General features: G+C 47.5%; 1 protein-coding gene across 1 annotated transcript; it reads right to left on the bottom strand.

Annotated features, from left to right (window-relative positions):
- Window positions 1-737: 737 nt before the first annotated feature.
- Window positions 738-25,436, bottom strand: TGAM01_v207766 (hypothetical protein; the record flags this gene model as incomplete). Its single annotated transcript, XM_024550164.1, has 3 exons — window positions 738-1,715; window positions 2,070-15,523; window positions 15,650-25,436. The coding sequence occupies 3 exons, from the start codon at window positions 25,434-25,436 to the stop codon at window positions 738-740; spliced, it is 24,219 nt and encodes an 8,072-aa protein (XP_024405059.1).
- Between the last annotated feature and the right edge of the window lie 696 nt (window positions 25,437-26,132).

The raw sequence follows: 26,132 nt of genomic DNA on the forward strand, positions 1-26,132 counted from the left end.
TCCTTGAACTTCTTTGATGAGAATTTGGCAATAACGCGTTCTTTGTACATGGAGAGTGAACAGGGGTAGTATAGATTCTTCTGGTAGTATACGTCTAGTTACATAGAACTTTTTCGAGTCATTATAAACTTTCAACAACGACTTTACACTTGTGCTTCTAACTGCTTTGCAGCTGTAAGTGGAAGATTCTGATGCAATAGCTTACAGCTATAATATTTCAATATGAGTCTGAAGAAGCCATAAACGGTCTGATTGAGAGAAATGGACAATACCGAACTTACGGAGACGGAAAGCAAAAAGACAAAAGTGACAAAAAAGAACAGCCTCTTAGAGGCCTGGCGGATCTCTCCCGCCGGGAATTGAACCCGGGTCTCAAGCGTGACAAGCTTGCATACTGACCACTATACTACGGAAGATGTACCAGGCGTTGCAGCGCCTGTTGTAGCGGATCACGTAATCTCGTCGACTTAATGTTGCCTATAAACAGACTGAATCAACGAGGTCTGCTTTTGACTTTTCTCAAGCTTCACTATGATGATTCGTTGTAGACGGAATTGTAAAAATATCCCGCGTAATAGACGTAATACAAATTGGAAAATTCTCTCGTTGGTCTTGAAGAGGTAAATAGCACCTAAAAGTAAACATACTCAACGATTGATTTGGCTAGTAACAACATATGTAGGTAAGGAAAAAAAAAAGAAAAGCAGACATGACATTTGTTCAACCCTCCCCCTTTCTTAATGTATTCGCTTAATAGCACCATCCTTCACGTTTCCTAACTTTCTCACAGACGAGGCAATGAACCCAATGCTCGTCAAGTACTGCACATTCTTCTTAACCGCCGCATGCCACTGCTTATGCTCCGAGGGCTCAGTAGCCAACTCCTTTGCCGATCTTGGCGCGCCGAGAGCTCCCAAAAAGTGCTGAACTGGCCATAGAGGATGCTTGTCTCCCATTTCGTTCATAGCAGCTAATGCAGTCTCTTTCCATTCTTCCCACGGCACAGGCTTGCACTTTATATCCAGCGCCTCGTTAACCAGTTCCCAAAACACCGGCGTAGGCATGCCCCCAGTCACATGGATAAAGGGGCGAACGGGGTCCTCTTCCAGGACTTGATTTAGCACGGTTGACGCAACGCTGCTAACATCTGCAATGTACATCCAGTTTTCTGCAGGCTCAACTGGATAAGCGTGGATGGCAGCAGCTCCTGAAACTACTCGCCAAATCAAATCATCCACGTTGGCAACTCCGTTACCCTGCGATCCAATAATGCGGCCGGGCTTGACAATGGAAAGCCGATTTTGCTTGGCAGGGAGGCTCTTCAAAGCATTCTGGATAATATTTTCGCAAACAAACTTGGTCTGCACGTATCCGTTTAGCTGTTCAAGCTGTGCGGCAACGGCTGATTGATCGCCTTCAATATCTGTTTTCAGACCACCAGACACAAAAACAAATCTTGGATGCGCAGGAGATGCGGCCGTGATGTTGAACAGTTCAAAGGTTGAGTCGACGTTGGCCGCTTTCAGCTTGTCATAATCCGCATTCCAATTAACCACAGCTCCGTTGTGAACAATGGCGTCAATGTTACTGTGCGTCTTGGATGTTCCCGATAGTCTCTCCCACTGGGATGCGTCGAGTCCAAACTGCGATTTTCCCAAGTCACCGACCCAAACTTCAATCTTCTTTGCGTCGTTCTTGCGCCACCATTTGGCTGTCTGGGCTGTGGCCCTAACTCGTTCTAGTCCATGCTGTGGCGAGTTGCTTCGGACGAGTACAATGACTGATTTGACGTAGATGTTACGCAGTAGCTGTCGGAGGAGTTCTGTTCCTAAGAAGCCCGTAGCTCCTGTGAGAAACACTGTTGATTTATCGGATAGCTTAACGATTGGCCGATTGATCAAGTTCTTCAGCTTAGAAGCAGAGATGTTCTTGGCAAAAGACTCTATCCTCTTCACCAGACTCGTCTCTGATCCCTGATCAGAAACAACGTCTCCACCGCGTTCAACGAATTTGGCCATGCTACTGATTGTGGTATGTTTGCTGTTCAAAATGGAGAGACCCAAACTCACGCCATATTGACTGAGAATAGACTTGGCAAGAGTGACGATGCGAATAGAATCGCCACCCAATTGGTAAAAGTTGTCGTCCACACTAATAGATTCTGCAGGCAAGTTTAACACGGACGCCCATTGGGAACGAATCCAGATCTCCATATCATTGGTACAATCGCGGAAGACTGTTCGTTGGCCAGATAAGTACTGCGCGAGTTCACCCGTAGGAAGTTGGGCGACTGCTTGCAAGAGCAGTTTGCGATTGAGTTTGCCGGCACTATTGTGAGGCATTTGCGCAACCGGAATGATATAAGATGGCAGCATGTGCTGAGGTAAAACATGGCTCATATTTGCCCAAAGCTGAGAAAATAAGCCTTCCGTATCATCATCTTTGGCCTGGAACTTGATATTCTCTTTCGCTGCGCCGTCAATTGTCTCACCCTTGAAGCAAACAAATGCTGCCAGCGAGTCTTTGTTCACAATGTCAACTGCGACATGTTCAATCTTCTTTTCCAATTTCTTGACCTGGTATTCAATCTCGCCAACCTCGATACGCTGGCCGCGAATCTTGATTTGTGTATCCTTCCTCCCGAGATATTCCAGCGTTCCGTCTTTAATGTACCTCACCAAATCTCCTGTTTTGTAGAATCTGCGGAATTTCGTATGTTCCGCGGGCAACCATTTCACATCTTCCAAGAAGGCCTGTCTCGTTCTTTCTTCATCGGCAAAATAACCTCGTGCCAAAGCAGGGCCTTGAACCAAAAGCTCTCCTACGCAGCCAATTGGCGCAAGCTTTTGGTCGTTTTCAGAGTCCACAATCCAGCAATGGTGGGCAAATCCACGGCCTATAGTGGTGATAAGATCTGTCAAGGACGTATAAATATGCGCAGACGACGAAATGCAAGCCTCGGCAGGACCATACGCATTACGCAAGTCCAAACGTCCGTACCATGTTTGCAAGATATCCTTTGAAGCAGCCTCACCACCAAGAATAAGTGTCTTGAGTGACGGGACTGAGTCGGGCGCTAATGTCTTGACGACCGTTGGCGTCAACAGAGCGATATTGACCTGGGCATCCGTCATAAACTTCGCGGTATGCTGCATTCGTTCTGTCTCAGTGGGCACACAGACAGTACCGCCCGCAGTCAGAGCAGCGAATATCTCTGTGATGCAAGCGTCAAAGACGTAATTTGCGAATTGGAACCAGCGAGAGTCCTCGTTGGTATTGAATGCCCTATGCTCTCCAATAAGAGACGTGCAGATACCCTGGTGTTCGACGACAACTCCTTTAGGCAAACCGGTCGAGCCAGATGTGAATATCAAATATGCAGCATTTGTCGGCTTAGCTATGTTCGTGATTGTGGTGTTTTGGATCTTAGACAAATCTGATTCAAGATTTGAAGACAGCTCAATGATGTTTTTGGTCATGTTCGTACATTCATGAGCAATAGATGGAGATACTAGTAGAATTTGAGCTCCAATAGCGTCGACCAATGCTTGTCGACGAGCGACAGGATGACTTGGGTCCAGTGGAACAAAGGCACCGCCAGCTTTCAGTACGCCGAGCATAGCAACAATAGCCCAGACTGATTTTTCAAGACATATGGGCACAAATACATCTGGTTTGACCCCCTTTCTTCGCAAGACAACGGCCAGTTGCGAAGAAAGAAGATCGAGCTTCGCGTAAGTCATAGAACCTCCAGTAGAGTAAATCGCCTCGTGGTTGGGTCGGCGTCGAGCTTGTTTCGAGACAAGGTTATGAAGGCAGTCATCAGTTGGGCTAAGGTCGGCTGAGTTCCACTGGATTGCTTGCTGTAGATCCCATGGCCCTGCAACAGAAATCTCACCCAGCGACTGTTGTCCCTGAGAAAGCAGCTGTTGAATAACATGGTTGAATTGCTCAGAGAGCGCCACTGCCTGGGACCTAGATACGCAAGCTGTGTTGTACATGAGTACAACCTCAACCCTATTGTCGAATAGTAGCGCCTGGACTACAAGAGGATAGTTGATGAAATTTTGGATTCTATCCTCGATTGCTTCCTCAGAACTCTCATCAATTAGGATTGCATCCGAGCTTTTACTTCCCTCTGTGAAAAATCCAGCGGGTTGGATCACAAGTAAACTGGAAAAATTGCATGCCTCTTTGGCATTCGCGCTTAGCGAAGAAATTCTTTGAAGACCGAATTGCTCATATGCCGTCATATTATTGCTCTGTGCTTGAATGTTGCGCAGATATTCTGATACTGCCTGATCCCTATCAAGCTGAACACGGACCGGCACTGTCGCTAGCATTACTCCAGGCATAGAATCAGCGCCAATGAGAGCTGCATTACGGCCAGAAACACTGGCGCCAAAGCATACATCATTGGCATCAGAATAGCGTCCAAGGATAATAGCCCACGCGGCTCTAATGACAGACGCCTTGGTGACCGAAGTTTTGGGACAATTGGAGAAGTCTATCTTCTTGCTAACATAGCGGGTAACTCCGCTTACAGCAGTAGTCTCGCTGATACTGGCTGGGAATGAAGCACGTTTGGCGTCATGGAGTTGTTCTAGCCAGTATGCGCTGGTAGTATCATGTTGGAGGTCCATGGTATACTTCACAAAACGGGCATATTGGGCTAGAGGTGGAGGCTCGTTTCCTCGATAGATAGCATCCAGTGTGCCCATGATACAGCTCATTGACCAGCCATCAAAAATACTGTGATGCATGGTGAGACAGAAATAATAACTTCCATCGTGTCGAACCAAGGCGTATCGGACGAGGCTGGATCCATATCCCATCTTTATCTCAGACATCGATTGACAATACGTGGGAAAGTCAATGCCATCTGTAGTATCCCATTCGTGGCAATCTTGAAGGATTACTTGGACGGCCGTATTATTGACAAGTATAATTCTCGTCCGTAGGTTGGTGCAGATCTCCAAGGTCTTCTCCCAGGCTGCCTTGAATCGGCCTATATCGACATGATTCGGAAGTTTATAAGTATTCTTCGCCACGTAGGATCCTAGCTGTTTAACAGATAATGCCATGATGCCTTGCTGAAGCTGGGTACATGGATAAGCATCCTCAACGAACTTGTTGTCTGTTAAGCCGCACAGATTAGACACCTCTGTCAACAACGCATCGAGTTTCTCGGTCGATAAGAGGGCAAATCGCTCAAGATCAGTGACCTTGCTTAGCTCTTGGCCGCTGGCTAATGCGGATAGCACCGATATCTCAGAATCCGCAAATATGTCTGCTACTGTCAGGCTGATACCAGCTTTCTGCGCTAGATTCACCAGTTGGATCGCAGTGATGGAGTCACCACCAATCTCCAGGAACCTATCATGCCGACCGATCTCTCCGGCGCTAGTCTTCAGAACAATCTCGGACAGCTCACATAACTTGCGCTCCATTTCAGTTGCTGGCTCTGCCCTTTCTTGTCTTCGTGGAGAATAGCCAGCGATTTGCTCAGTTGATAAGCTAGCCGCTATATTCAAGAGCAACTTGCGATCGACTTTCAATGAAGCGACGAAAGGCATACGTTTGAGAGGCAAGATTAGCTTAGGCATCATATAAGGCGGGAGGCGAGCCTTCAAATAAGTGCCAACTGATACTAATGATGAGCGTACAGAATCATCAAATGGCAAAAGGATATCATCTCCAGTATGTCCATCCGTAAAGCTAATAAAGGCAGTCAGAGTAGCACCCGACTTATGATGAAGAACATCAACAGCAACGTGATCGATATTCGGAAGCGATCGCTTCAAGTGATACTCAATCTCACCAAGCTCAATTCGTTGACCGCGAAGCTTAACTTGCAAATCTTTCCTTGCGACATATTCTATGAGCCCATCAGGAGTGTATCTGACCAGGTCTCCCGTGAAATAGAATCTTTGGGGCCCGCCTATAAGTGAGGGCGTTAGGCAGCCGATAGCTTCTGAAAAAGATGCTTTCGTTTTGTCGGCGTCTTTGTAATAGCCAGAAGACAGAACATGGCCTTGGAGGACAAGTTCACCAACACATCCAATGGGAGTAAGTCGACGGCGATCATCAGCATCAACAATCCAAGTGGCGCTATTGAAGCCTTGTCCTATAATCTTGCCAGACACGTCACTTGACCGCACCTCATGAGCCAGCGCTATAACGCAGGTCTCTGTTGGCCCATAAACATTAAAAAGCCGCACCGCGCCACACCAAGCCTCGAATATGTCTTTGGTCACAAGTTCACCGCCGACTGTCAGTGTTTTGATAGTAGGAACGGAGGATGGATCGATCGTCCTTGCGAAGGATGGCGTAAGGAACATATGATTACACTTCGCTTTCGAAATAAAGCCAGCGACATCTTGAAGTCTTTCTGAATTTGAAGGGATGCAGACTGTGCCGCCATTTATTAACGGGACGAATATCTCGTACAGCATAGCGTCAAATATGTATCCAGCAAACTGGAAGGTTCTTGTTGATGAATCTGCACCAACCGTCCGGCCCAAGCCTTTCATGCTTGTGCTCAGAGCGAAATGCTGGATGACAACGCCCTTGGGCTTGCCTGTTGATCCTGAGGTAAAAATAACGTAGGCGGAGTCGCTTGTGGATCGTTTGATAGTGGCAAGGTCTGGCTTTACCGCTTCAGTGCTTTCAAGCGCGGAGATGAATGAGGGTGACATCTCTACCACATTTTTGACAAGGTCGTTGCACGATGACATAGATGCTGAAGAAACAACCATTATCTCAGCTTCTGTCTCCTGAATCAAAGTATCCAGACGAGCGCGTGGGTGAGATGGGTCTAATGGAACAAAAGCTGCACCAGATTTAAATATTGCAAGCATTGTAACCACTGCCCATACCGATTTCTCAAAGCAAAAAGGAATGAATGTTCCCGGACCCGCCTTGAGGAGGCGAAGATGATTAGACAGCAGTGTTGAATAGCGATCAAGATCACTGTACGTCATAGACATTTCGGAAGAAAATAGTGCTTCTTTCATAGGGTTGCGTTGCACTTGGACAGAGAACAAGTCATGGATACATGCATCGACGAGCTCAACGTTTTGCTTATTGTATCCAATAGCTTGTGCAAGATCCCATGAGCTCGATAAAGATATCTCCTCTAAAGGCGTCTCATCCAGCGTGAGTAGCTGCTCCACAACATGTTCGAACTGGTTAAGTAGAGCAGATAGTTGGTGCTTAGCTAGAGTGTTGGTGTCATAAACGAGCAACAAGTCGACCTCATCACCAAAGAGATAGCACTGAACTATCAAGGGATAATTGAAAAAGCTCTCCATTGCATGCTCTAGATCTTCGCTCCCAGGAGCTCGCTCCAGTATAGGAGTGTCATTTTCGTCAGCTGTCAGACCCATTTGCTTTGCTGGCTGCACAATCATCAAGCTGGAAAAGCTGCAGGCTACTTTGGTGTGTTCGTCGATTTTGGCAATGTTCTGGATTCCAAATTGCTCATAGGGTACCATTTCTGATGCCTGAGACTGGATACCCTCCAAGAACTGCGTTATAGATTTATTGCGATCAAGTTTGACCCGTACTGGGACTGTGGCCGTGACGAGACCTGGTATAGCCGCTAGGCCAGGGACCGATGCGTTACGGCCAGAGACAACAGAACCGAAACAGATGTCATCTGTGTCACTATACCGCGCAAGAATGATGGACCACGCCGCTCGTAATATGGTGGCCTTGGTAAGTGTAGAATTCTCCATGCGCGGGACATGGATTTTTTGTTCTAATACCGCGGTAGCTTGTTTAGTATTTGGCTTCGTTTGCTGTAGAGGAAACATGGCCGGCTTCGCCTCATTGAGTTGAGCTTTCCAATAGTTGACAGAATCGTCATTGCTTATTCCATTGACATACTTCACAAACTTTGTATAAGGTAATAGCTTGGGTAGATTTGTTCCTTCGTAGGCTGCGGACAGTGTCTGAAAGATGAGCGAAAGGCTCCAGCCATCAAAGATAGCGTGATGCATGTTGAGCGCAAAGTAGTGCTCGCCATTATCTTCAAACAAGCAGTAGTTGCAGAGTGCCGTATTATAGCCAACTTCGATATTCTTGCAAGAAGCTCTATATGCTTCAAGAGTGCTGTGGACAGTTGTCCATGTCGTATTTGCCTTCAGCTGAAATTGGATTGGGACGTTATCGACGAGAACTATCTTTGTGCGCAAATTGCTACAACTAGCAATAGTTTGTTCCCAAGCAGATTTGATTCGCTCAATGTCCACATGAGACGGGATCTTGAATAGATACTTGGCTAGATAAGAACCTTGTTGCTTCGCAGCAATGGCCATAAGACCCTCTTGGAGTTTCGTGCACGGGAAGGCATCTTCAATAACATCAATCTCTTCTAGGCCGTATTCGCCGCGGCGGCTGGGGTCTGTAACACTGGCTTTCATAGATTGGCTTAACAGGCCAAAGGGTGGAATAATTTCTTCTAGTCCATTTTCGGTTCCTTCAACCTCACGCGCGACTGATGCCAGATGGCTGAGGCGCGAGTTTTCAAAAATCTGATTGATCTGAAGATGGATACCAGCTTCCCGAGCCAGCGAGACAAGCTGAATGGCGCCGATTGAGTCGCCTCCGATACGCAAGAAGCTATCGTTTCTGCCAATTGTGTCAATTGGAATCTGTAAAATAGTAGCCCAAAGCTTTTGCAAACGAGCCTCCATCGAAGTTTCAGGACCACTCTTTGGAGCGCCGTCCGCAAGAGCAAATTGACTCCACTGTTGCTGAGAGAAATCCCCAATCATTTTTCGAAGCTTGTTTCTGTCTAATTTGGCAGAAGATATAAGAGGAAGATAATTCAGAGGAACGAAGAGCGTCGGGATCATATGGCGAGGGAGGGCCAGATTCAAAGCCTCTACTAGTTCGCCAAGCGTCTTACGCAAATCGTCGGTAATAGCCATAAGGAGGCCGTCGTCATTTTGATTGAGCATCTGATTGGGTGTCTTGGTAGCATCCGTAAAACAAAGATATACGACAAGATGAGTGGCGGTTTCATTCTTGAAGACGTCAACGGAGACTTGGCGCGCAGAGCTTAGAGCACTACGAACTTGATGCTCAATTTCGCCCAGTTCAACACGTAAACCTCTGATCTTGACTTGCGAATCTTTTCGACCCACATAATGAAGGTTGCCATCCTGGCCAAAATAACCCAGATCGCCAGTCTTGTAAAACCTATTCCAGTCTTTTGCCGTGTGGTCTGGCGCCCAATCTGGGAGATTAGACAGCAGTGTTGTCGAAGTTTTCTCGGAGTCAGAGAGATATTCGCGTAGTAAAGCCGGCCCTTGGACAACAATTTCGCCTTGACAGCCAACTGGTGCTATCCGCTGAGGGTTATCAGCGTCAACCACCCAAACATAAGAGCCAACTGGCCGACCAATAGTCGACACCAGCTCCGTTGAAGATTTCCATTCGTGAATGGAGCTGAAAACACAGGTCTCGGCTGGACCCCAGGCATTGATTAACCGCAACTTTCCGAACCATCGATCCAGCACCTCTTGTGGGAACGCTTCGCCAACGAGGAGCAGCAGCTTCAAGCCAGTGAAATCTTCTGGTTTCAGTGTTTGCGTAAAGGATGGAGTCAAGTATGCCCATGTCACCTCAGCCGAACGGACAAACTCGTTCAGAGCTCCATTCAATCGCATGTCGTCTGAAGGAATGCAGACGCAAGCACCATGCATAAGAGGCGCCATGATCTCACCAACAGATACATCAAAAACGAACGAAGAGAACTGAAGCATTCTAACGTCTTTGGTGAGTTTAAGTCGCTTGCTGATGTCTGTTTGGCTCGTACAGAGAGCCTTATGCTCCATGACAATGCCCTTGGGAATGCCAGTTGTTCCAGAGGTAAAAAGAACATATGCCGCATCTTCTCCAGTCACATCAACGCGCGGCAGGTTGCTGACGGGGACTTGTTGGAGCATTTTGTCAAGCTCCGAGCTTACCTCCACCACTCTTTTCGTTAACTGCCTGCACACCTTCATGTGAGACGCAGAAGACAGCGTCAACATAGAACCAGTCTGCTTAGCGACTGAATGTAACCGCTGAATAGGGTGTGCAGGATCAAGCGGTGCCCATGTGGCGCCGGCCTTGTTGATGGCGAGAATGGCCACGACATACCATATGGACTTTTCGAAACAAACATGGATAATATCTCCGACGCAAACATTGAATTTCTGAATCAGATGTAAAGCTAATCTGTCAGTAGCTTCTTCAAGTCCAGCATATGTGAGCTGGCCATCCCAAGCGTGAATAGCAGGCGCGTCTGGTGATATTTTGGCTTGACAAGAGATGAGTGTATGGACACAGCAGTCTATAATTTCCGGCTTATTATCATTAAGCTGCAGAGAAAGCTGTACATCTTGAGAGCTGGTAACTGATATTTCATCAAGCGTTAGTCTTTGTCGCAAGACTAGCTGCTCGACAACTCCGTCAAATTGATGTATCAGAGCTTCTATCTGAGATTGAGAGATGGCATCGGTGTCATAAATCGTCACAAATTCCACATGATCGCTATAGATATGTCCTTGAATGACCAGCGGATAGGTGTAGTAGTTCTGCACCAGAGTTTCTTGAGCATCGAGTCCAGTATCCGCAATGGCCATGACGCTGGCCATTTCGCTATCTTCAGTAAACTGCTGCATCGGCTGAATCAACAACAGGCTGGAAAAATCGCAAGCTACCTTGGCTTCAGGGCTCAGTCTGGAGATATTCTGTAAGCCATACTGTTCAAAAGGCATCATCTCAGTCGCTTGGCGCTGAATAACTTGAAGGAAGTCTAATACTTGTTGCTTTCGCTCCAAGCGGACCCGAATAGGCACAGTAGCAACTGTTGGCCCAGCCACGTTAAGCAACCCATCGACAGAGGCTTGGCGACCAGATATCGTAGCGCCAAAGCAGACATCGTCAGAGCTGCAGTATTTTGCTAAAACTATTGCCCAAGCTGCGCGCAAAATCGTAGCTTTTGTAATCATAGAGCTGGATAAAGCGGGAAAATTGAGAATAGAGCTTGTCGTTCCGGTATGTAAAATCTTGCTACCTGGTCTTGTCGCTGGAAAGTTGGAGTGTTTGGCATTCGCAAGCTCCTTTGTCCAGTAGGCACGAGCTTCAGATTCATCGGTATCTGCCAAGTGCCGGATGAATCTAGAATAGGGCACTGGAATAAAAGGATCACGATCTTGATAAGCTTGATAAAATGTTTGTAACAGAAGTGGGACCGTCCATCCATCGTGAATCGCATGGTGAATAGTCCACAGGAAGTAATTGTTTCCGTCATCATCTTTTGTAATCGTAAACTGTGATAGCTGTGAATCATAAGACATTCGGAGCGTTGTTGTCCTTTCTACAGCAGTCTTCAAGCTGTTGCTGGTATCATCCCACAGCTGGTCATTCTTAACCACGACTTGAACACAGTTTCCGTCAAATAGCGCGATGCGTGTCCGCAGTATGCCACAAAGGTCAATAGTTTCTTCCCATGCGCTTCTAAAACGATCCATGTCCACTCTTTCAGAGAGCTTGTAGACATATTTTGCAGTGTATGAGCCTGGGTACATCAAGCTAAGGGCCATCAGACCCTCCTGTAGTTTTGTGCATGGATAGGCGTCCTCAACGATTTGATTACCGGATAATTGAAGTTGAGCTGCCAGAGATTTCCCGATTGCCCATTTCTGTGTGGCTTTGTCGACTTGATCAAACGGTAATATCTCAGAAATGTCCACTTCTGTGCCGTCTACCTCTTTTACGCTCGCGGCTACAGCCAGCAAACGGGGATCGTTAAAGATATCCTTAGCTTGAAGTACAATGCCGTCATCGCGAGCAGTATTAACCAAGTGAATCACGGCAATTGAGTCACCACCAAGCGATAAGAAGCTATCGTCACGACCTATCGACTCCATAGGAATGTTAAGAATTTCTGCCCATATTTTTTGCAACAGAGATTCCATGGGGGTTTCAGGAGCGCGCTTTTTGGATCGCACAAGGGAGTATAATGCAAGATTCTCCTGAGATACCTTACTGGTTGCTTGACGAAGCTTTTTGCGATCAAGCTTAGTAGAAGTGATGACTGGCATATAGCTGCAAGGTATGAAGAGAGTTGGTACCATATACCGTGGAAGTGCGACATTCAGCTCACCAACTGTAGCTGTCAAGCATGTCTGTAACTCTTCATCAATGGAGAGGAACATCCCATCATCTCCATCTTTATTGCCTGTTCTAGTCTCGCTACTCATGCAGAAATAAGCAACTAAATTCGTTCCTTGCTCCGTTCTGAACACGTCGACTGCAATTTGCTGTGCCTGTGGAAGGGCAATCTGAAGATGATGCTCAATTTCGCTGAGCTCAACGCGGAGGCCTCTGATCTTGATTTGTGTATCCTTTCGAGCTGAAAACTCAATGGTGCCATCTGGATTGTAAAAGCCTAGATCTCCTGACTTATAAAAGCGGCTATAGTGTGACAAATGCTGGTGAGGAGCCCAGTCAGGGAGAGACGTCAGTATCGTTGCGTTTGTTCGGTCTGCATCAGCAAGATACTCCCGCAGCAGCGTCGGGCCTTGGATAAGAATCTCGCCGGTAGCGCCAATTGGAGCAAGTTTTGACGGGTTTTCAGCATCCACAATCCAACAGAGACCGCCGACAGGTTTGCCAACGGTTAAAGACGACTCGTGGATAGAAGTCCATTCATGAAGAGTACTGAAAACGCATGTCTCAGCAGGCCCCCAGCCATTGACTAATCGGACTTTTCCGAACCAAGTGTTCAGGACGTCTCGTGGAACAGCTTCACCGGCCAGTAAGACGAGTTCCAGGCCGGACACATCGGCGGGGTTAATAGTGCGAATGAAGGATGGCGTGAAGAAGGCCCAATTTATTCCTGTCTCGCGAATATATTCGGGCAGTCCGTTCATTCTTGCATGTTCAGAAGGTATGCAAACACAGGCGCCTGTAATCAGAGGCGCGATCATTTCGCCGATAGATAGGTCGAAGACATAGGATGCAAACTGCAATATCTTGACTCCTGCTGTCATGCCCAGTCTTTTTGCAACGGCGGATTGACTGGTAGATACGGCACCATGTTGCATCACGAATCCTTTTGGCGTGCCTGTTGAGCCGCTGGTAAATAACATATAAACAGCTTCTTTTGGTGATACGTTTGTCTCGGGGCCCCTTTTATCCAAGACTTTGAAGGTGTTGGCCAGCATCTTGTCCAGGGACGCGGTAACCTCAATAATGGTAGGCAGCAGGCTCTCACATATGGCTTTATTACTCGGTGACGTCAATGCAATTGTTGCCTTGGTCTGCGAGACGATTTGGGCAAGCCGTTGCGGAGGATGTGAAGGATCAAGAGGCACCCAGCAAGCTCCGGCCTTGTTGATTGCCAGAATGGATATCATATGCCAAGCTGACTTTTCGAAACAGACATGGATAAATTCTCCCGCCTTGACGCCATATTCATTAACCAAATGATACGCCAATCGATTTGCAGACTGGTTGTATTCTGCATAAGTAAAACGACCATCCCACGCATCGATTGCAAGGGCACTCGGGCGAACAATAGCTTGCTTCTCGATAAGAGTGTGAACACATGAGTCAACAAGAGCAGGCATCTCGTGATTGAGCTTGGCTGCCTGTTGGATATCCCAGTCTGAGGCTACAGATACATCTCCGATAGTCATACCTGTCTCAGAAGCGAGTTGTTGGGCCACATGTTCAAATTGGTGCGACAATGCAATGAGTCGCTGTTCCATCAATACTTGCGAGTTGTATATAAGTACAAGCTCAATTTCATTCTCGTACAAGTGGCCCTGGATGACTAAAGGATAGCTGAAGTAGTTCTCAAAGGTTTCTGCGTGTTTGCCTTCCTCAGAAGCCACCATGATGTTCTCATTGCCGTCTCCAAGCAACGACTGCATGGGCTGGACGACTAGAAGACTTGAAAAGTCACAGGCATCTTTAGCATCGTTGCTAATTTTTGCTATGTTTTGAGTACCAAATTGCTCATAGGGAACCATGTCACTAGCATGGTCCTGAACGTAGCGCAAAAATGTCGCAATGGATTGTTTGGAGTCAGTATGAAGTCGTACTGGTACTGTTGCAATAATTGGTCCTATCATTTCCACAAGGCCATGCACCGCAGCTTGTCTTCCTGAAATGGTTGCTCCAAAACATACATCGTCTGTCTCGCAATAACGAGCTAGGACAAGAGCCCAAGTCGCCCTCAAGACTGTTGCCATTGTGACACCAGAGCTAGCGATGCTGGGCACTTCGACTCTGCGGCTCAGTATACGCGTGTTGCTAGCATTCGCTGAGCTAGAGTTTGAAACTGCTTTTGTAGGTGGGAATGAGGCACGTTTGCCTCCTTGTAACTGTGAATCCCAGTACTCAACAGCCGCATCATGATTGAGCTCCAAGGTATACTGGATGAATCTAGTGTAAGGTTGAGATATGACATCGTTGTGGCCATGGTAGAAGTTTTGCAGCATGTTGAGAATATTCCTTATAGACCAGCCATCAAAAATGGCATGATGCATTGTCAGGATGAAGTAGGACTTTTGTGAAGCCTCTTCTGTGAGAACAGCATACTGGCTTAGGCGAGAACCATATTTCATCTGCGCGCTTTTGAGATCGGATAAATATGTTTCCAATGACTTTCCGCTGGTATTATCCCACGGCATATCTTCATTAATGACAATCTGAAAAGACAAGCCACTCAACTGGACAATACGGGTTCTTAGACTACCAACAGCCTTGACAGTACGCTCCCAGGCATCTTTAAACTTTGGAATATCGGTACTCTCAGAAAGGCGATAAATAAATTTGGCAATGTATGAGCCCGGCTGCTTCATGGCTAGGGCCATTAGGCCTTCTTGCATTCTCGAACATGGATAGGCATCCTCAATCTGCTTGTCACTAGAAATCCTAAGAAGGCTTTTGGTGGAACCATTTAGAATGAGACTCAAGTGTTCTCGTTCCAGTAAGCTGAACGGGGGGATAATGGTTTCTTCTACATCCTCTTCCATGGAATAAGCTTTAAGGGCCACTGAGAGCAATCTTGGATCGTCAAAGATGTCGCCCACGGTTAGAGAAATGCCCTGGTTTCGAGCGTGAGACACGAGCCGAATAGCAGCGACAGAATCACCACCAATTCCGAGGAAATTCGTATCACGGCAAATTTCTTCTGGCGAAATGCGAAGTATTTCGCTCCACATCTGCTGAAGACGGCGTTCCATGTCTGTCTGTGGCAATTCCTTGACTCTTTCACCATCCTCCAGCGTATACGGATTCAACTCCTGTCGATCAAGTTGCTTCGTCAATCCAAGCAACATCTTTCGATCCATTTTTCCAGAGGTAACGAGTGGCATAGCGCTGCAAGGTATGAATAGCGCTGGCATCATATACGTCGGCAATGCAGAGCTGAGACGATCACGAAGTTTATAAAGAAGATCCTTCAAGTCATCTGTGACAGGCTGGATGAGATCATCGGGAACAGGTGTGCCGGCTGCAATAGTGTCATTATTGAAGCAAACAAACGCAGCCAAACTGGTAGAAACGTCCGTTTTCAGGACATCAACAGCAACTTGGCAAACTCCATCGAGTTTGGTGTGAATGTGGTGTTCAATTTCACCTAGCTCGATACGAAGCCCACGAATCTTGACTTGCATATCTTTACGGCTGTGATATTGGATAGAGCCGTCTGGGTTGTACATGGCCAGATCTCCAGTTTTGTAGCATCGTCTCCAGTACGGGGAATCCTGGTACGGGGCCCATTCCGGAGCTTGCATTATTGACGAAGCAGTCTTTTTCTCATCTGCCAGGTATTCGCGGAGTAAGTTTGGGCCTTGAATGATGACTTCACCCAAGGTCCCGATAGGAGCCAGCTTATTGGGGTCGTTTGCATCAACAATCCAGCAAAATCCGCCAAGCGATTGCCCAATTGTCAATTGTGATTCCCCTCTGGCTTTCCATTCGTGGATAGCTCCAAAGACGCAAGTTTCCGTAGGGCCCCATCCATTCATGAGACGAACCTTTCCAAACCACAATTCGAAAACGTCGCGTCCCACTGCTTCACCTACCAGCATCAGCATCTGGAGACATGGCACACTATCAGGCTGGATTGTACGAGCAAATGAAGGTGTCAACATGGCCCAGGTCACTTGCGCATCGCAGATATACTGAGTCAGACAATTCATTTGGGTATCCCACGACGGTATACACACACAGGCTCCTGTTAGGAGAGGCGAGATGATCTCTCCTACCGAGGCGTCAAACACGTATGAAGCAAATTGCAGCATCCTCACTCCCGGGCCATATCCGACTCTTTTGCTGGCCGCCGTTTGACCGCTGGATAGAGCCACATGTTCGATTACAACACCTTTCGGGATGCCTGTGGAGCCGGAAGTGAATAATATGTAGGCTATGTGTCGAGGCGTCACCTTAACATTCAGGTTACTGTCATGTTGGCCTTCTTTCATCAGCTTGGCGTCCAATTTTGCCGATACTTCGAGGGCTTTTCCCACCAATCTAACGCATCTCGATACGTTCGATGGTGATGCCAAAGCAAGTGAAGATCCCGTTTGTGCGACAACTTGTTTGTGACGTTGAAGCGGGTGGGCAGGATCAAGAGGCGACCATGCTGCTCCAGCCTTGCTGATTGCAAGTGTAGCCACCACGTACCAGGCCGACTTTTCGAAGCAAACATGTATTATATCCCCGACTTGGACGCTGAGAGAGTTAACTAGATAGCTTGCTAGCCTATCGGCGGCGGCAATGAGTTCTTTATAAATAAATTCAGCATCCCAAGCCGATACAGCAGGCAGGTCCGGATATTTCGCCGCAGTTCGGTCAATAAGAGTATGAATACATTCCTCTACAACGTCGGGAGGCTGGCCATTGACAGCAAGGGCGTATTCGAAGTCTGAATTTCCAGCAATATTAACGTCCGTAAGCTTTCGGTCATCGGATGTCACCAGTTGCTGAATAACATTCTCAAATTGGAAGGAGAGGGCTTGTATCTGAGATTCCACCAGCAGAGTAGCATCGTAAATGAAGACGAGCTTCACCGACTCCTCTCCAATGAAGCAGTGAAGGATTAAGGGGTAAGTAAAATAGTTTTGTAGCGTCTCCTCCGTGAACTTCTCGCTAGAGTTCAAAGACTGCAGAATCGAATTAGGATCATCGCCACCAGCAGGCTGCACAACCATCAAGCTTGAAAAATCGCAGGCTTCTTTGATCTGCGGGCTTAGCTTTGTGATGTTTGAGAGACCAAATTGCTCATACGCTACCATTTCCGATCCTTGGATTTGAACCCTCTCAAGGTAGTTACTTAATGTTATATCAGAGCCCAGACGAATTCGGACAGGCACTGTTGCAATCGTCACTCCGGGCATCGATTCAAGCCCAGGGATAGAGGCAGTTCGTCCTGAAACAGTTGTTCCAAAGCAGACGTCATCGCTGTCACAGTATTTAGCAAGAATGATAGCCCAGGCAGCTCTCATAACTGTAGCTTTCGTGATGGTACTACGCGAAGGGGAGAACTTCATAGTACTAGTCAAAACGCAGGTTCTCTTTTCTTCAACAGTAGCTTGGCGTCTTGACGTCCGAGGAGGGAACGAAGCTGGCTGCGCGTCTCGTAGCTGATTGAGCCAATACTTTTTGGCAGCCTTGACATCCATGTCCATGAAGTATTTGACAAACTTCCGCATAGAAACCAGAGTCGGCGGCGCTTCGTGTCTCAGAAGCGCAGTCAGTGTATTTATGATGATGCTAAGGGTCCATCCGTCAAAAATTGCGTGATGAATCGTCCAGAAGAAATACGTTTCACCATTTTTGGTTTCGAGAATGCTGTATTGTGAGAGCCGCGACCCATAATCCATCCTCACATTCTGTGAGCGTAAGACATATGATTCGGCATCAATAGCGGAGGCTTCTTCCCATGAGGCGTCTTGATCCAGTACGATTTGGACACAAACATCTTCAACAATTAGTATTCTTGTCCGCAGGTTGTCGCATAGACTAATGGTTTTCTCCCATGCTGCCTTAAACGTTGCTACATCGAGGTAAGCAGGCAGCTTGTAAGCGTTCTTCGCTATGTAAGAGCCTGGCTTGGTCACGGTCAGAGCCATTAGACCTTCCTGAAGTGCGCTGCACGGGTAAATGTCCTGAATAGCTTGGTCATCTGATAGCTTGCATTGTTGTCTAATAGCTTTCGTGATTATGTCGGTTCTTTCAAAGGGAAGCAAGCTGAATGGTGCCAATTCAGCTTCTCTTTCAACAGCTCCAGCAGTTTCAGCTACAATAGCCAGAGACGACAACTTTGAGTCGGCAAATATGGCATCTACAGGCAGCTTAATGCCGTGCTGGTTCGCTAAAGAAGAAAGTCGAATCGCCGATAACGAATCACCGCCAATTTGGAAGAAGGCGTCGTTTTTGCCTATTGTTTCTGCATCAATCTTCAATACTTGAGCCCACAGGCGTTGCAGCTTGATTTCCATCTCGGTTGTTGGCGCGACTCTATCCCTCTCTGATAAAGAGTAAGCCGTAAGTTGCTCTGTTGTCCAGTCTTTAATCAGCCCTAGGAGTTTTCCACGATCTAGTTTCAACGCCGCATTAAATGGCATCTCGCGAAGAGGGATTACCAAGCTAGGAACCATATAGCCTGGCAGCTCGTGTCTCAGTTTGCCAATCAGACCTGTGAGCTGTTCGCGCATTGATGGCTCCAATGGAATAATAGTGTCTCCCGATGGGTGTACATCATTATCTTTATAAGATATAAACGCGATCAGAGAATCTCCAATGTCCCTTCGAAGGACTTCAGCGGCAGCGTAAGCAACTTCTGGCATCAGCCGCTTGATAGTGGCCTCAATCTCGCCAAGTTCGATACGATGCCCACGAAGCTTGACTTGCTTGTCTTTGCGCCCAAAATACTCCATCGCGCCACCGGCCAAGTATCGCACTAAATCACCAGTCAAATAAAACCGTGATGGCTCAGATGGAGCACCCTCAATCTTTGAAACGAAAACTTGGCTTGTTTTCTCTGGCTCGTTCATATATCCGCGGCCAACGGTATTTCCCTGGATCACAAGCTCGCCCACACATCCAATAGGCGCAAATTTGTCGGGATTGCCTGGTTCAATTATCCAACAGGCGCTATTGTATGGCCTACCAATCATTGTTGGACTATCACTCAAGATATACTCATGGGCTGTACAACAAACAGTAATTTCCGTGGGTCCATACAAATTCAGCAGACGCACATGGCCGCACCATGCATCCAAAGTATCGCGAGCAGCAGCCTCACCGACAAGCATCATGGCTTTAAGATCAGGGACTTCGCTCGGAGACATGGTTCGGAGAAACGAAGGCGTAAGAAAGGCTATATTGACCTTTGCCCGTCTGATGAACTCGGGGATACCTTGCAAGCGCTCTTTCTCTGAGGGAATACAGACTGTGCCGCCAAAGACAAGAGTACCCAGGATTTCAGCTACACTTATATCAAATGTGAAGGCTGAAAACTGTAGAGATCTAGATGTGTTGTTGAGATTTGCCGCTTTTCCAAATCCTTGGATGCTAGTACAAACAGCAACATGCTCAATGACAGTGCCTTTGGGCTTTCCGGTTGATCCAGAGGTGTATAAAACATATGCGGCGTTACGCGGCGAGGATCTATTCGTTGGCCTAACAGCATTCTTGAACGATGTAGAGAGCTCAGTTATTGATGAATGCGATAAAACAAACGTCTGCTCCGTTAGACCGTCGCATGTAGCAGAAGTCGATGGAGATACTATTACGACGCTAGCACCTACTTCCGCAACAATCGTTTTCCTTCGGTTCAATGGATGCGAAGGATCAAGAGGGAGATAGACCCCGCCGGCCTTCATAATTGCCAGCATAGCGACAATGGCCCAGACAGATTTTTCTATGCAGAAGGGAACAACGACTTCTGAACCTACTCCAAATGACAGGAGATGCGTCGCCAAAGCATCGGATAAACGGTCAAGTTCAGCATATGTTAAAGACTCTTCCGAGGAGAAAAGCGCTTCATGTCCTGGTACCTGCTTGGCTTGAGAAGAGATCAAGTCATGAACACAGCAGCCCACCCTCTCAATAGGGGGATTCCACCCTGCAGCCTGTTGGGCATCCCAGGGGCCAGCAACAGAAATAGAACTCAATGGTCTATCGGTTTGATCACAAAGTTGCTGGATTACGTTGTCGATATGAAGAGATATTGCTTGAATTCTCCATTCTTGTAAGATGCTTGCATCATAGATAAGCTCCAATGTCGCGCCTTGCTCGTGTAGTTGACATTGCACTATAAGTGGGTAGCTGAAATAATTCTGCAAGGTCTTTGTGAAGATCTCACTCCCAGAGGTGACAGGAGTCAGGAGGGATCCACCAGCGGCATCTACCTGTATTGGTTGCAACGTCAAGAGACTGGTGAAGTTGCAGGCTTGTTTCGCCTCCTCGCTCAGCTTCAATATTTCCTGTAGACCAAGCTGCTCGTACGGAATCATATCATTTGTATGGCTTTGCACCATCTGAAGAAATGAACCAACTGCCATTTCACGATCAATCCGCATCCGAACTGGGACAGTGGCCACTACCAAACCGGGGATGGATTCTAAATCTTGGAGATCGGCATTTCGCCCAGATGATACCGTGCCAAAACAGATATCATCAGTATCGCAGTACCGGCCAAGTACAAGTGCCCAGGCAGCCCGTAAAACGGACGCTTTTGTGATCGAACGGTTCGCTGGCGAGGCAAACTGAACGGTGTGAGTTAACACACGAGTAGCTTTGATGTCTGACTGCCGCGTAAGTTCTACAGCAGGAGGAAACGAGGCTTGTTGCGCGCCCTGGAGCTGAGCAGTCCAATACTTCACTGCGGCGTCTCGATCCAATCCCATCGTATATTTGACAAAATCAGCATATGGTCGGATCGTTGGAGCAGTTGTCCCACGATACAGCGCACCGAGAGTGCCATATATAAGGGGCAGACTCCAACCATCAAATATACAATGGTGGGCACTGAAAACGAAATACAGGCCATCAGCTTCTTGGATGAGAGCGTATCGACATAGTCGTGTACCGTGGCCCATTGCAAGCATTTCAGGCCGTTGAATATACGCCTCGACGCTCAATCCGTCGGTTGAATCCCAGTCGTCATCTCCCTTGATAATTGCCTGGACGGTAACATCGCCAACAGGCACGATCCGCGTCCGTAAATTAGAGCACAGCGAGAGAGTCTTTTCCCAAGCCGATCTAAACTTGGCAATATCTATAGCATTAGACAGCCTGTATACCTGTCTGGCGACATAGGACCCAGATTGTGCGACTGAGAGTGCCAGAAGACCCTGTTGGAGCGAAGTGCATGGAAATGCATCTTCAACGACGACTTTTTGCGGTAGATTATACTTCGATCGTAGTATGTCCGTGATAAATGCGCTGCTCAGAGAGTCGCCCAATAAACTAAACGGCGAGATATCAGCCGGCTTCTCGGAGTAGGCGCTTGTTACGGTCGTTTTCGAAGCTACAACCCTCAATCGCGGATCATCAAAGATATCTTTGACAGTCAGAGACAAACCGGCCTTACGAGCAGCCGCAACCAGATGGATGGCACCCAGCGAGTCACCGCCAATCTGAAGAAAGCTGTCATCCCGTCCAATCATGTCTGTTGCGATTCTCAGTGCCTCTGACCAGAGCTTCTGCATATGGATTTCCATTTCAGTTTCCGGTTTTCGCTTGTCTTTGGCACCAAGTGAGTATTGAACCAGTTCGTTTTGATTCATTCTTTGGGTGAAGTTGCGCAGCAAATTTCTATCCAGCTTCAAAGATGTGTTTGCCGGCATGAAGCGGCATGGAATAAACAAAGTGGGAATCATATATGGTGGCAATAGAGCACTTAGTTCGCCTATCATTACCACAACCTTCTTCCTCAAATCTTCTGAGAGTTGAAAGAACATGTCTTCGCTCGTATTTTTCAGCTGGCTGGGAGTACGTCTCTCGTTGGAAAAGGAGAAATACACGACCAATTGAGAGTTGGTGTCTTTCTTGAGGATGTCCACGACAACCAGGGCAACGCCGTTCAAAGTCTCTCGAATGTGATGCTCGATTTCTCCCAATTCAACACGGAAACCTTTAATTTTCACTTGCGTGTCCTTGCGACTGACAAATTCCATGGTGCCATTGGAATTATAGTAAGCCAAGTCGCCTGATTTGTAGAATCGATTCCAATACTTGGACTCACGAGAGGGCGCCCAGTCCGGCAGCGTAGTAACGACGGCCTTGCTCGTCTTTTCCGGATCATTCAGGTACTCGCGCGTAATTGTAGGGCCTTGGATGACAATTTCGCCGACAACTCCAATGGGCGCCAGCTGCTGGGCATTAGAAGGATCAACAATCCAGCAAAAGCCTCCAACTTGACGTCCGATGTCAAGATTAGACTCATCCGCCGACATAATCTCCCGCATACTGCTCCAAACACAGGTCTCTGCAGGACCCCATCCAGTGATTAATCTTAGCCCCGGTCTACCAGCCCACGTTTGGAAGACGTCGCGCTCAAAAGCCTCTCCTGTGATCATCAACACTTCCAAGCTTGGAACCTCTAATGGATCAATGGTCCTCGCAAAAGACGGCGTGAAACCGGCCCAGTTGATTTTCATGTCTCTGATGAATTGAGCTATGCCGTCCATGCGAGTTTCTGCTGAAGGCACGCAACAACAAGCTCCATTGGTCAAAGGCTGGACGAATTCGAGGACTGAGAGATCAAAAACGTATGAAGCGAATTGCAGCATTCTGGCCTGAGGCGTTATGCCAAGCCTCTTTGCAATAGCCTTTGCGCTTGTACATAGAGAACCATGTTCCATCACGAAACCTTTCGGCGTGCCTGTGCTTCCACTCGTGAATAAAACGTACGCAGCGTTTCGCGGCGACACATCCACATTCGGAGAACGCGTACTGCACTCGGTCAAACGGCTGTTCAAATCTGGACACACCTGAAGAACTGAATCTACTAGGCCGTTACATAGACTCGAGCAAGCAGGTGAAGTCAGTGCCAGCTTCGCTTTTGTCTGCAAAACGATTTGCCTCAGCCGCTGCTCGGGGTGAGAAGGGTCGAGAGGAACCCACGCTGCTCCAGCTTTGTTGATTGCGAGGATTGCAATGAAGTACCAGGCCGATTTCTCAAAACACACGTGAACCAAGTCCTCTTTTTGAACATTATACTTGTCCACTAGATGGTGAGCTAGCCTATTTGACACCCTGCTAATCTCACGATATGTGAAAGTGCCATCCCAGGCGCAGATTGCAACGCTACTTGGCCGCCTTAACGCTTGGTTCTCAACCATCTGGTGAAAGCAGAGGTCCACAATCTCAGGCTCTTCACTATTGAATTGCTTAGCAAGCTCCAAGTCCCATTTTCCCGCGAGAGTAACTGCAGAGAGCGGCTGATTTAGCGGTTGAAGAAGCTGTTGTACCACATGGTCAAAGTGGTGGAATAGCGCTTCAACTATGCCTTTGCCAATGGAATTTGAGTCATATGTAATGCGCAAGTCGACATGACCATCCTCTACAAAAGTTTCCAAAACAAGAGGATAGTTGAAGTAGTTCTGCATAGAGGCATCAGACAACTCCTTTTCTGCAGAGCTCCCACGTAGCAGTATCGCCTTTTCAGTCTTGGAGTCGGCCGTGGACGATAATGACCTTGAAGGCTGAATTACAAATAGACTCGAAAAATCACACGCATCTCTTGCGTCTTCACTGAGTCTTGCAATATTCTGAAGCCCGTATTGCTCGAATTCAACCATCTCAGACGCCTGCGTCTGGACATCTTGCAAGAACGTGTTGACAGATTCGTCGCGCATGAGGCGGACTCGAATGGGCGCCGTTGCAATAATAGGCCCAGCCATATGATTGATTCCCGGGACAGGGGCTTGTCTCCCGGAAACAGTAGTGCCAAAGCAAACATCATCTGTGTCGCAGTACCGACCCAAAACAATGGCCCAGGCAGCTCGTAATACCGTTGCTTTTGTAATAGACATTCCCGCGATATGTGGAAAAGGAATCTCCTTTGTCACGACACGACCAGCAATATTAGACTTCGAATTGAAAATCCGAGGAAAGTTGGCTCGATGAGCGTCCTGCAGCTGTTTCTTCCAAAAGGCGCTCGCAGCATCTTGGTCAATGGACTGGGTATACTTGATGAAGCCCGAATACGGCCGCAAAGCACTCGCTTCCTGGCCATAATATAGCTGATACAGTATATCAAGAGTGAGGCGGGCACTCAATCCATCAAAAATCGCGTGGTGAATGATCCAGACAAAATAGGATTTCCCATCTGCATTGTGGACCAACGCGTATCGACACAAGCGAGACCCATATGTCATGGTAATTTCCTTGGCCTTGGACACAAAGGAATCCATTGTTTCGCCAGCTGTTTCCTCCCATGTGGCATTGCCCTCGATCACTGCCTGGATCGTCTGGCCATTTACCGGCAGAAGTCTAGTCCGCAGGTTATCGCAGCGTTCTACTGTCTTTTCCCATGCCATTTTGAATCGCGGAACATCAACATGGCTTGGCAGCTCGTATATCTGCCTCGTCATGTACGATCCGGGCTGTTTCTCTGCCAGAGCCATGATACCAGCTTGGAGCGCCGTGCAGGGAAAAGCATCCCGAATGGTGTTTTCATCAGTCAATTCGCACTTGGCTCTAATTTCCTCCAAAATTGTATCAACTTCTGCCTGAGGCAATAGGCTCAAAAGCTCAACGTCGTATGCCGCGTGATTGATCTCATCCAAGGCCGCCACAGCAGCCATCTTCGTAAGGACAGGATTGCGAACTATCGTAACAGCTGTGAGGCCAATTCCATACTTTTCAGCTAATGCAACAAGCTCGATGGCAATAATCGAGTCTCCTCCAAGGCTCAAAAAGCTGTCTTTCAAGCTGATATCCTGAGGCTCAATATTGAGAACTCGGCTCCAGAGTTCTCGGAGAACAAGCTCTGTTTCTTGGGGAAGAATATCGGCTTCGGAACTCTGGTGAGAGTCAGCGCGCACTGCTTCTGCGGCGATGCGGGCTCTCTTCTCTCTTGGCGAGAGGTCAGATTCCGTTGAATCCCACGTGTTCAAGAGTCGATAGAGGGCCTTTTCATCGACTTGGCCCTTAGAGGTGATGGGAAGCTCGTTGAGAACAGTCCATCTTTTGGGAATAGGGAAGCGTCCGCTCGGGCCATAATCCTTCATCTTTCGAAGCGCTTTACGCGCTCTCTTGATTACGGCGGACACATCCGCCTGCTCGAGGCGGTCCGCTGGCTTGGCTAGAGAAATAGCCACGGCCCATTGCGGCTCGTCATATGGCGAGGCCAGATTCAAAATCTTTGCCTGCTTGAGAGCTTCATCTTTCAAAAGTTCTCTCTCCATATTGTGTCGTGCCTCAAGATCCTGAGTGGCCATCCTTTCGTATGACGTGTATATTGTCGTCGTTATCGGTACGCTTTGCTTAGGTGAAGGAAATATACATCGAGAATAATTGATAGCTTATAACTGTAGTTGCAATCACGGCTGCAAAGAAGTGAGGAGAAGAAAGTGCTTCTACAAAAGACATTTGAGACAAGAGCTATGTCACAGCCAACGCACTTCATCTTACAGGAAGTTAGCATTGCTGGATCATAGATCATATCCCAAAGGGATGGCATTCTCCTCCTAAATGGGATAAGCCACATAAATGGGAGCAATCAACGTCTTCCAAAGGAGACATGATGGTGGATATTTTGATCGCCTGCCCGCGGTCAAGGCTACTAGATGAAATGTCTCACGTTGTGATGACCCTATGTGTAGAGGCATAATTCGACGTATCCTATCCAACGCGGTATAATAACCTTTAGCGCGACTTTGTAGAGCATATCGAGATACAATAGCCGAAAGGTTTCCAAATGACCGGAATATGTCCAAATTACACGCAGTATCATATCAATAAGTGTATCGAAGCCGCTGCAATATCATGGTCGTTTCGAGACTCGAGCCCAATATGACGAGTCTGCAGGTGTGGAATGCATGGTGGTCATCGGATGCATCCCTTTTTCGCTTCACTGGATTCGCATTAGGCGAATCAGGGCG

Source organism: Trichoderma gamsii, assembly GCF_001481775.2.
Source record: "Trichoderma gamsii strain T6085 chromosome Unknown Scaffold_30.2, whole genome shotgun sequence".
Taxonomy (NCBI): domain Eukaryota; kingdom Fungi; phylum Ascomycota; class Sordariomycetes; order Hypocreales; family Hypocreaceae; genus Trichoderma; species Trichoderma gamsii.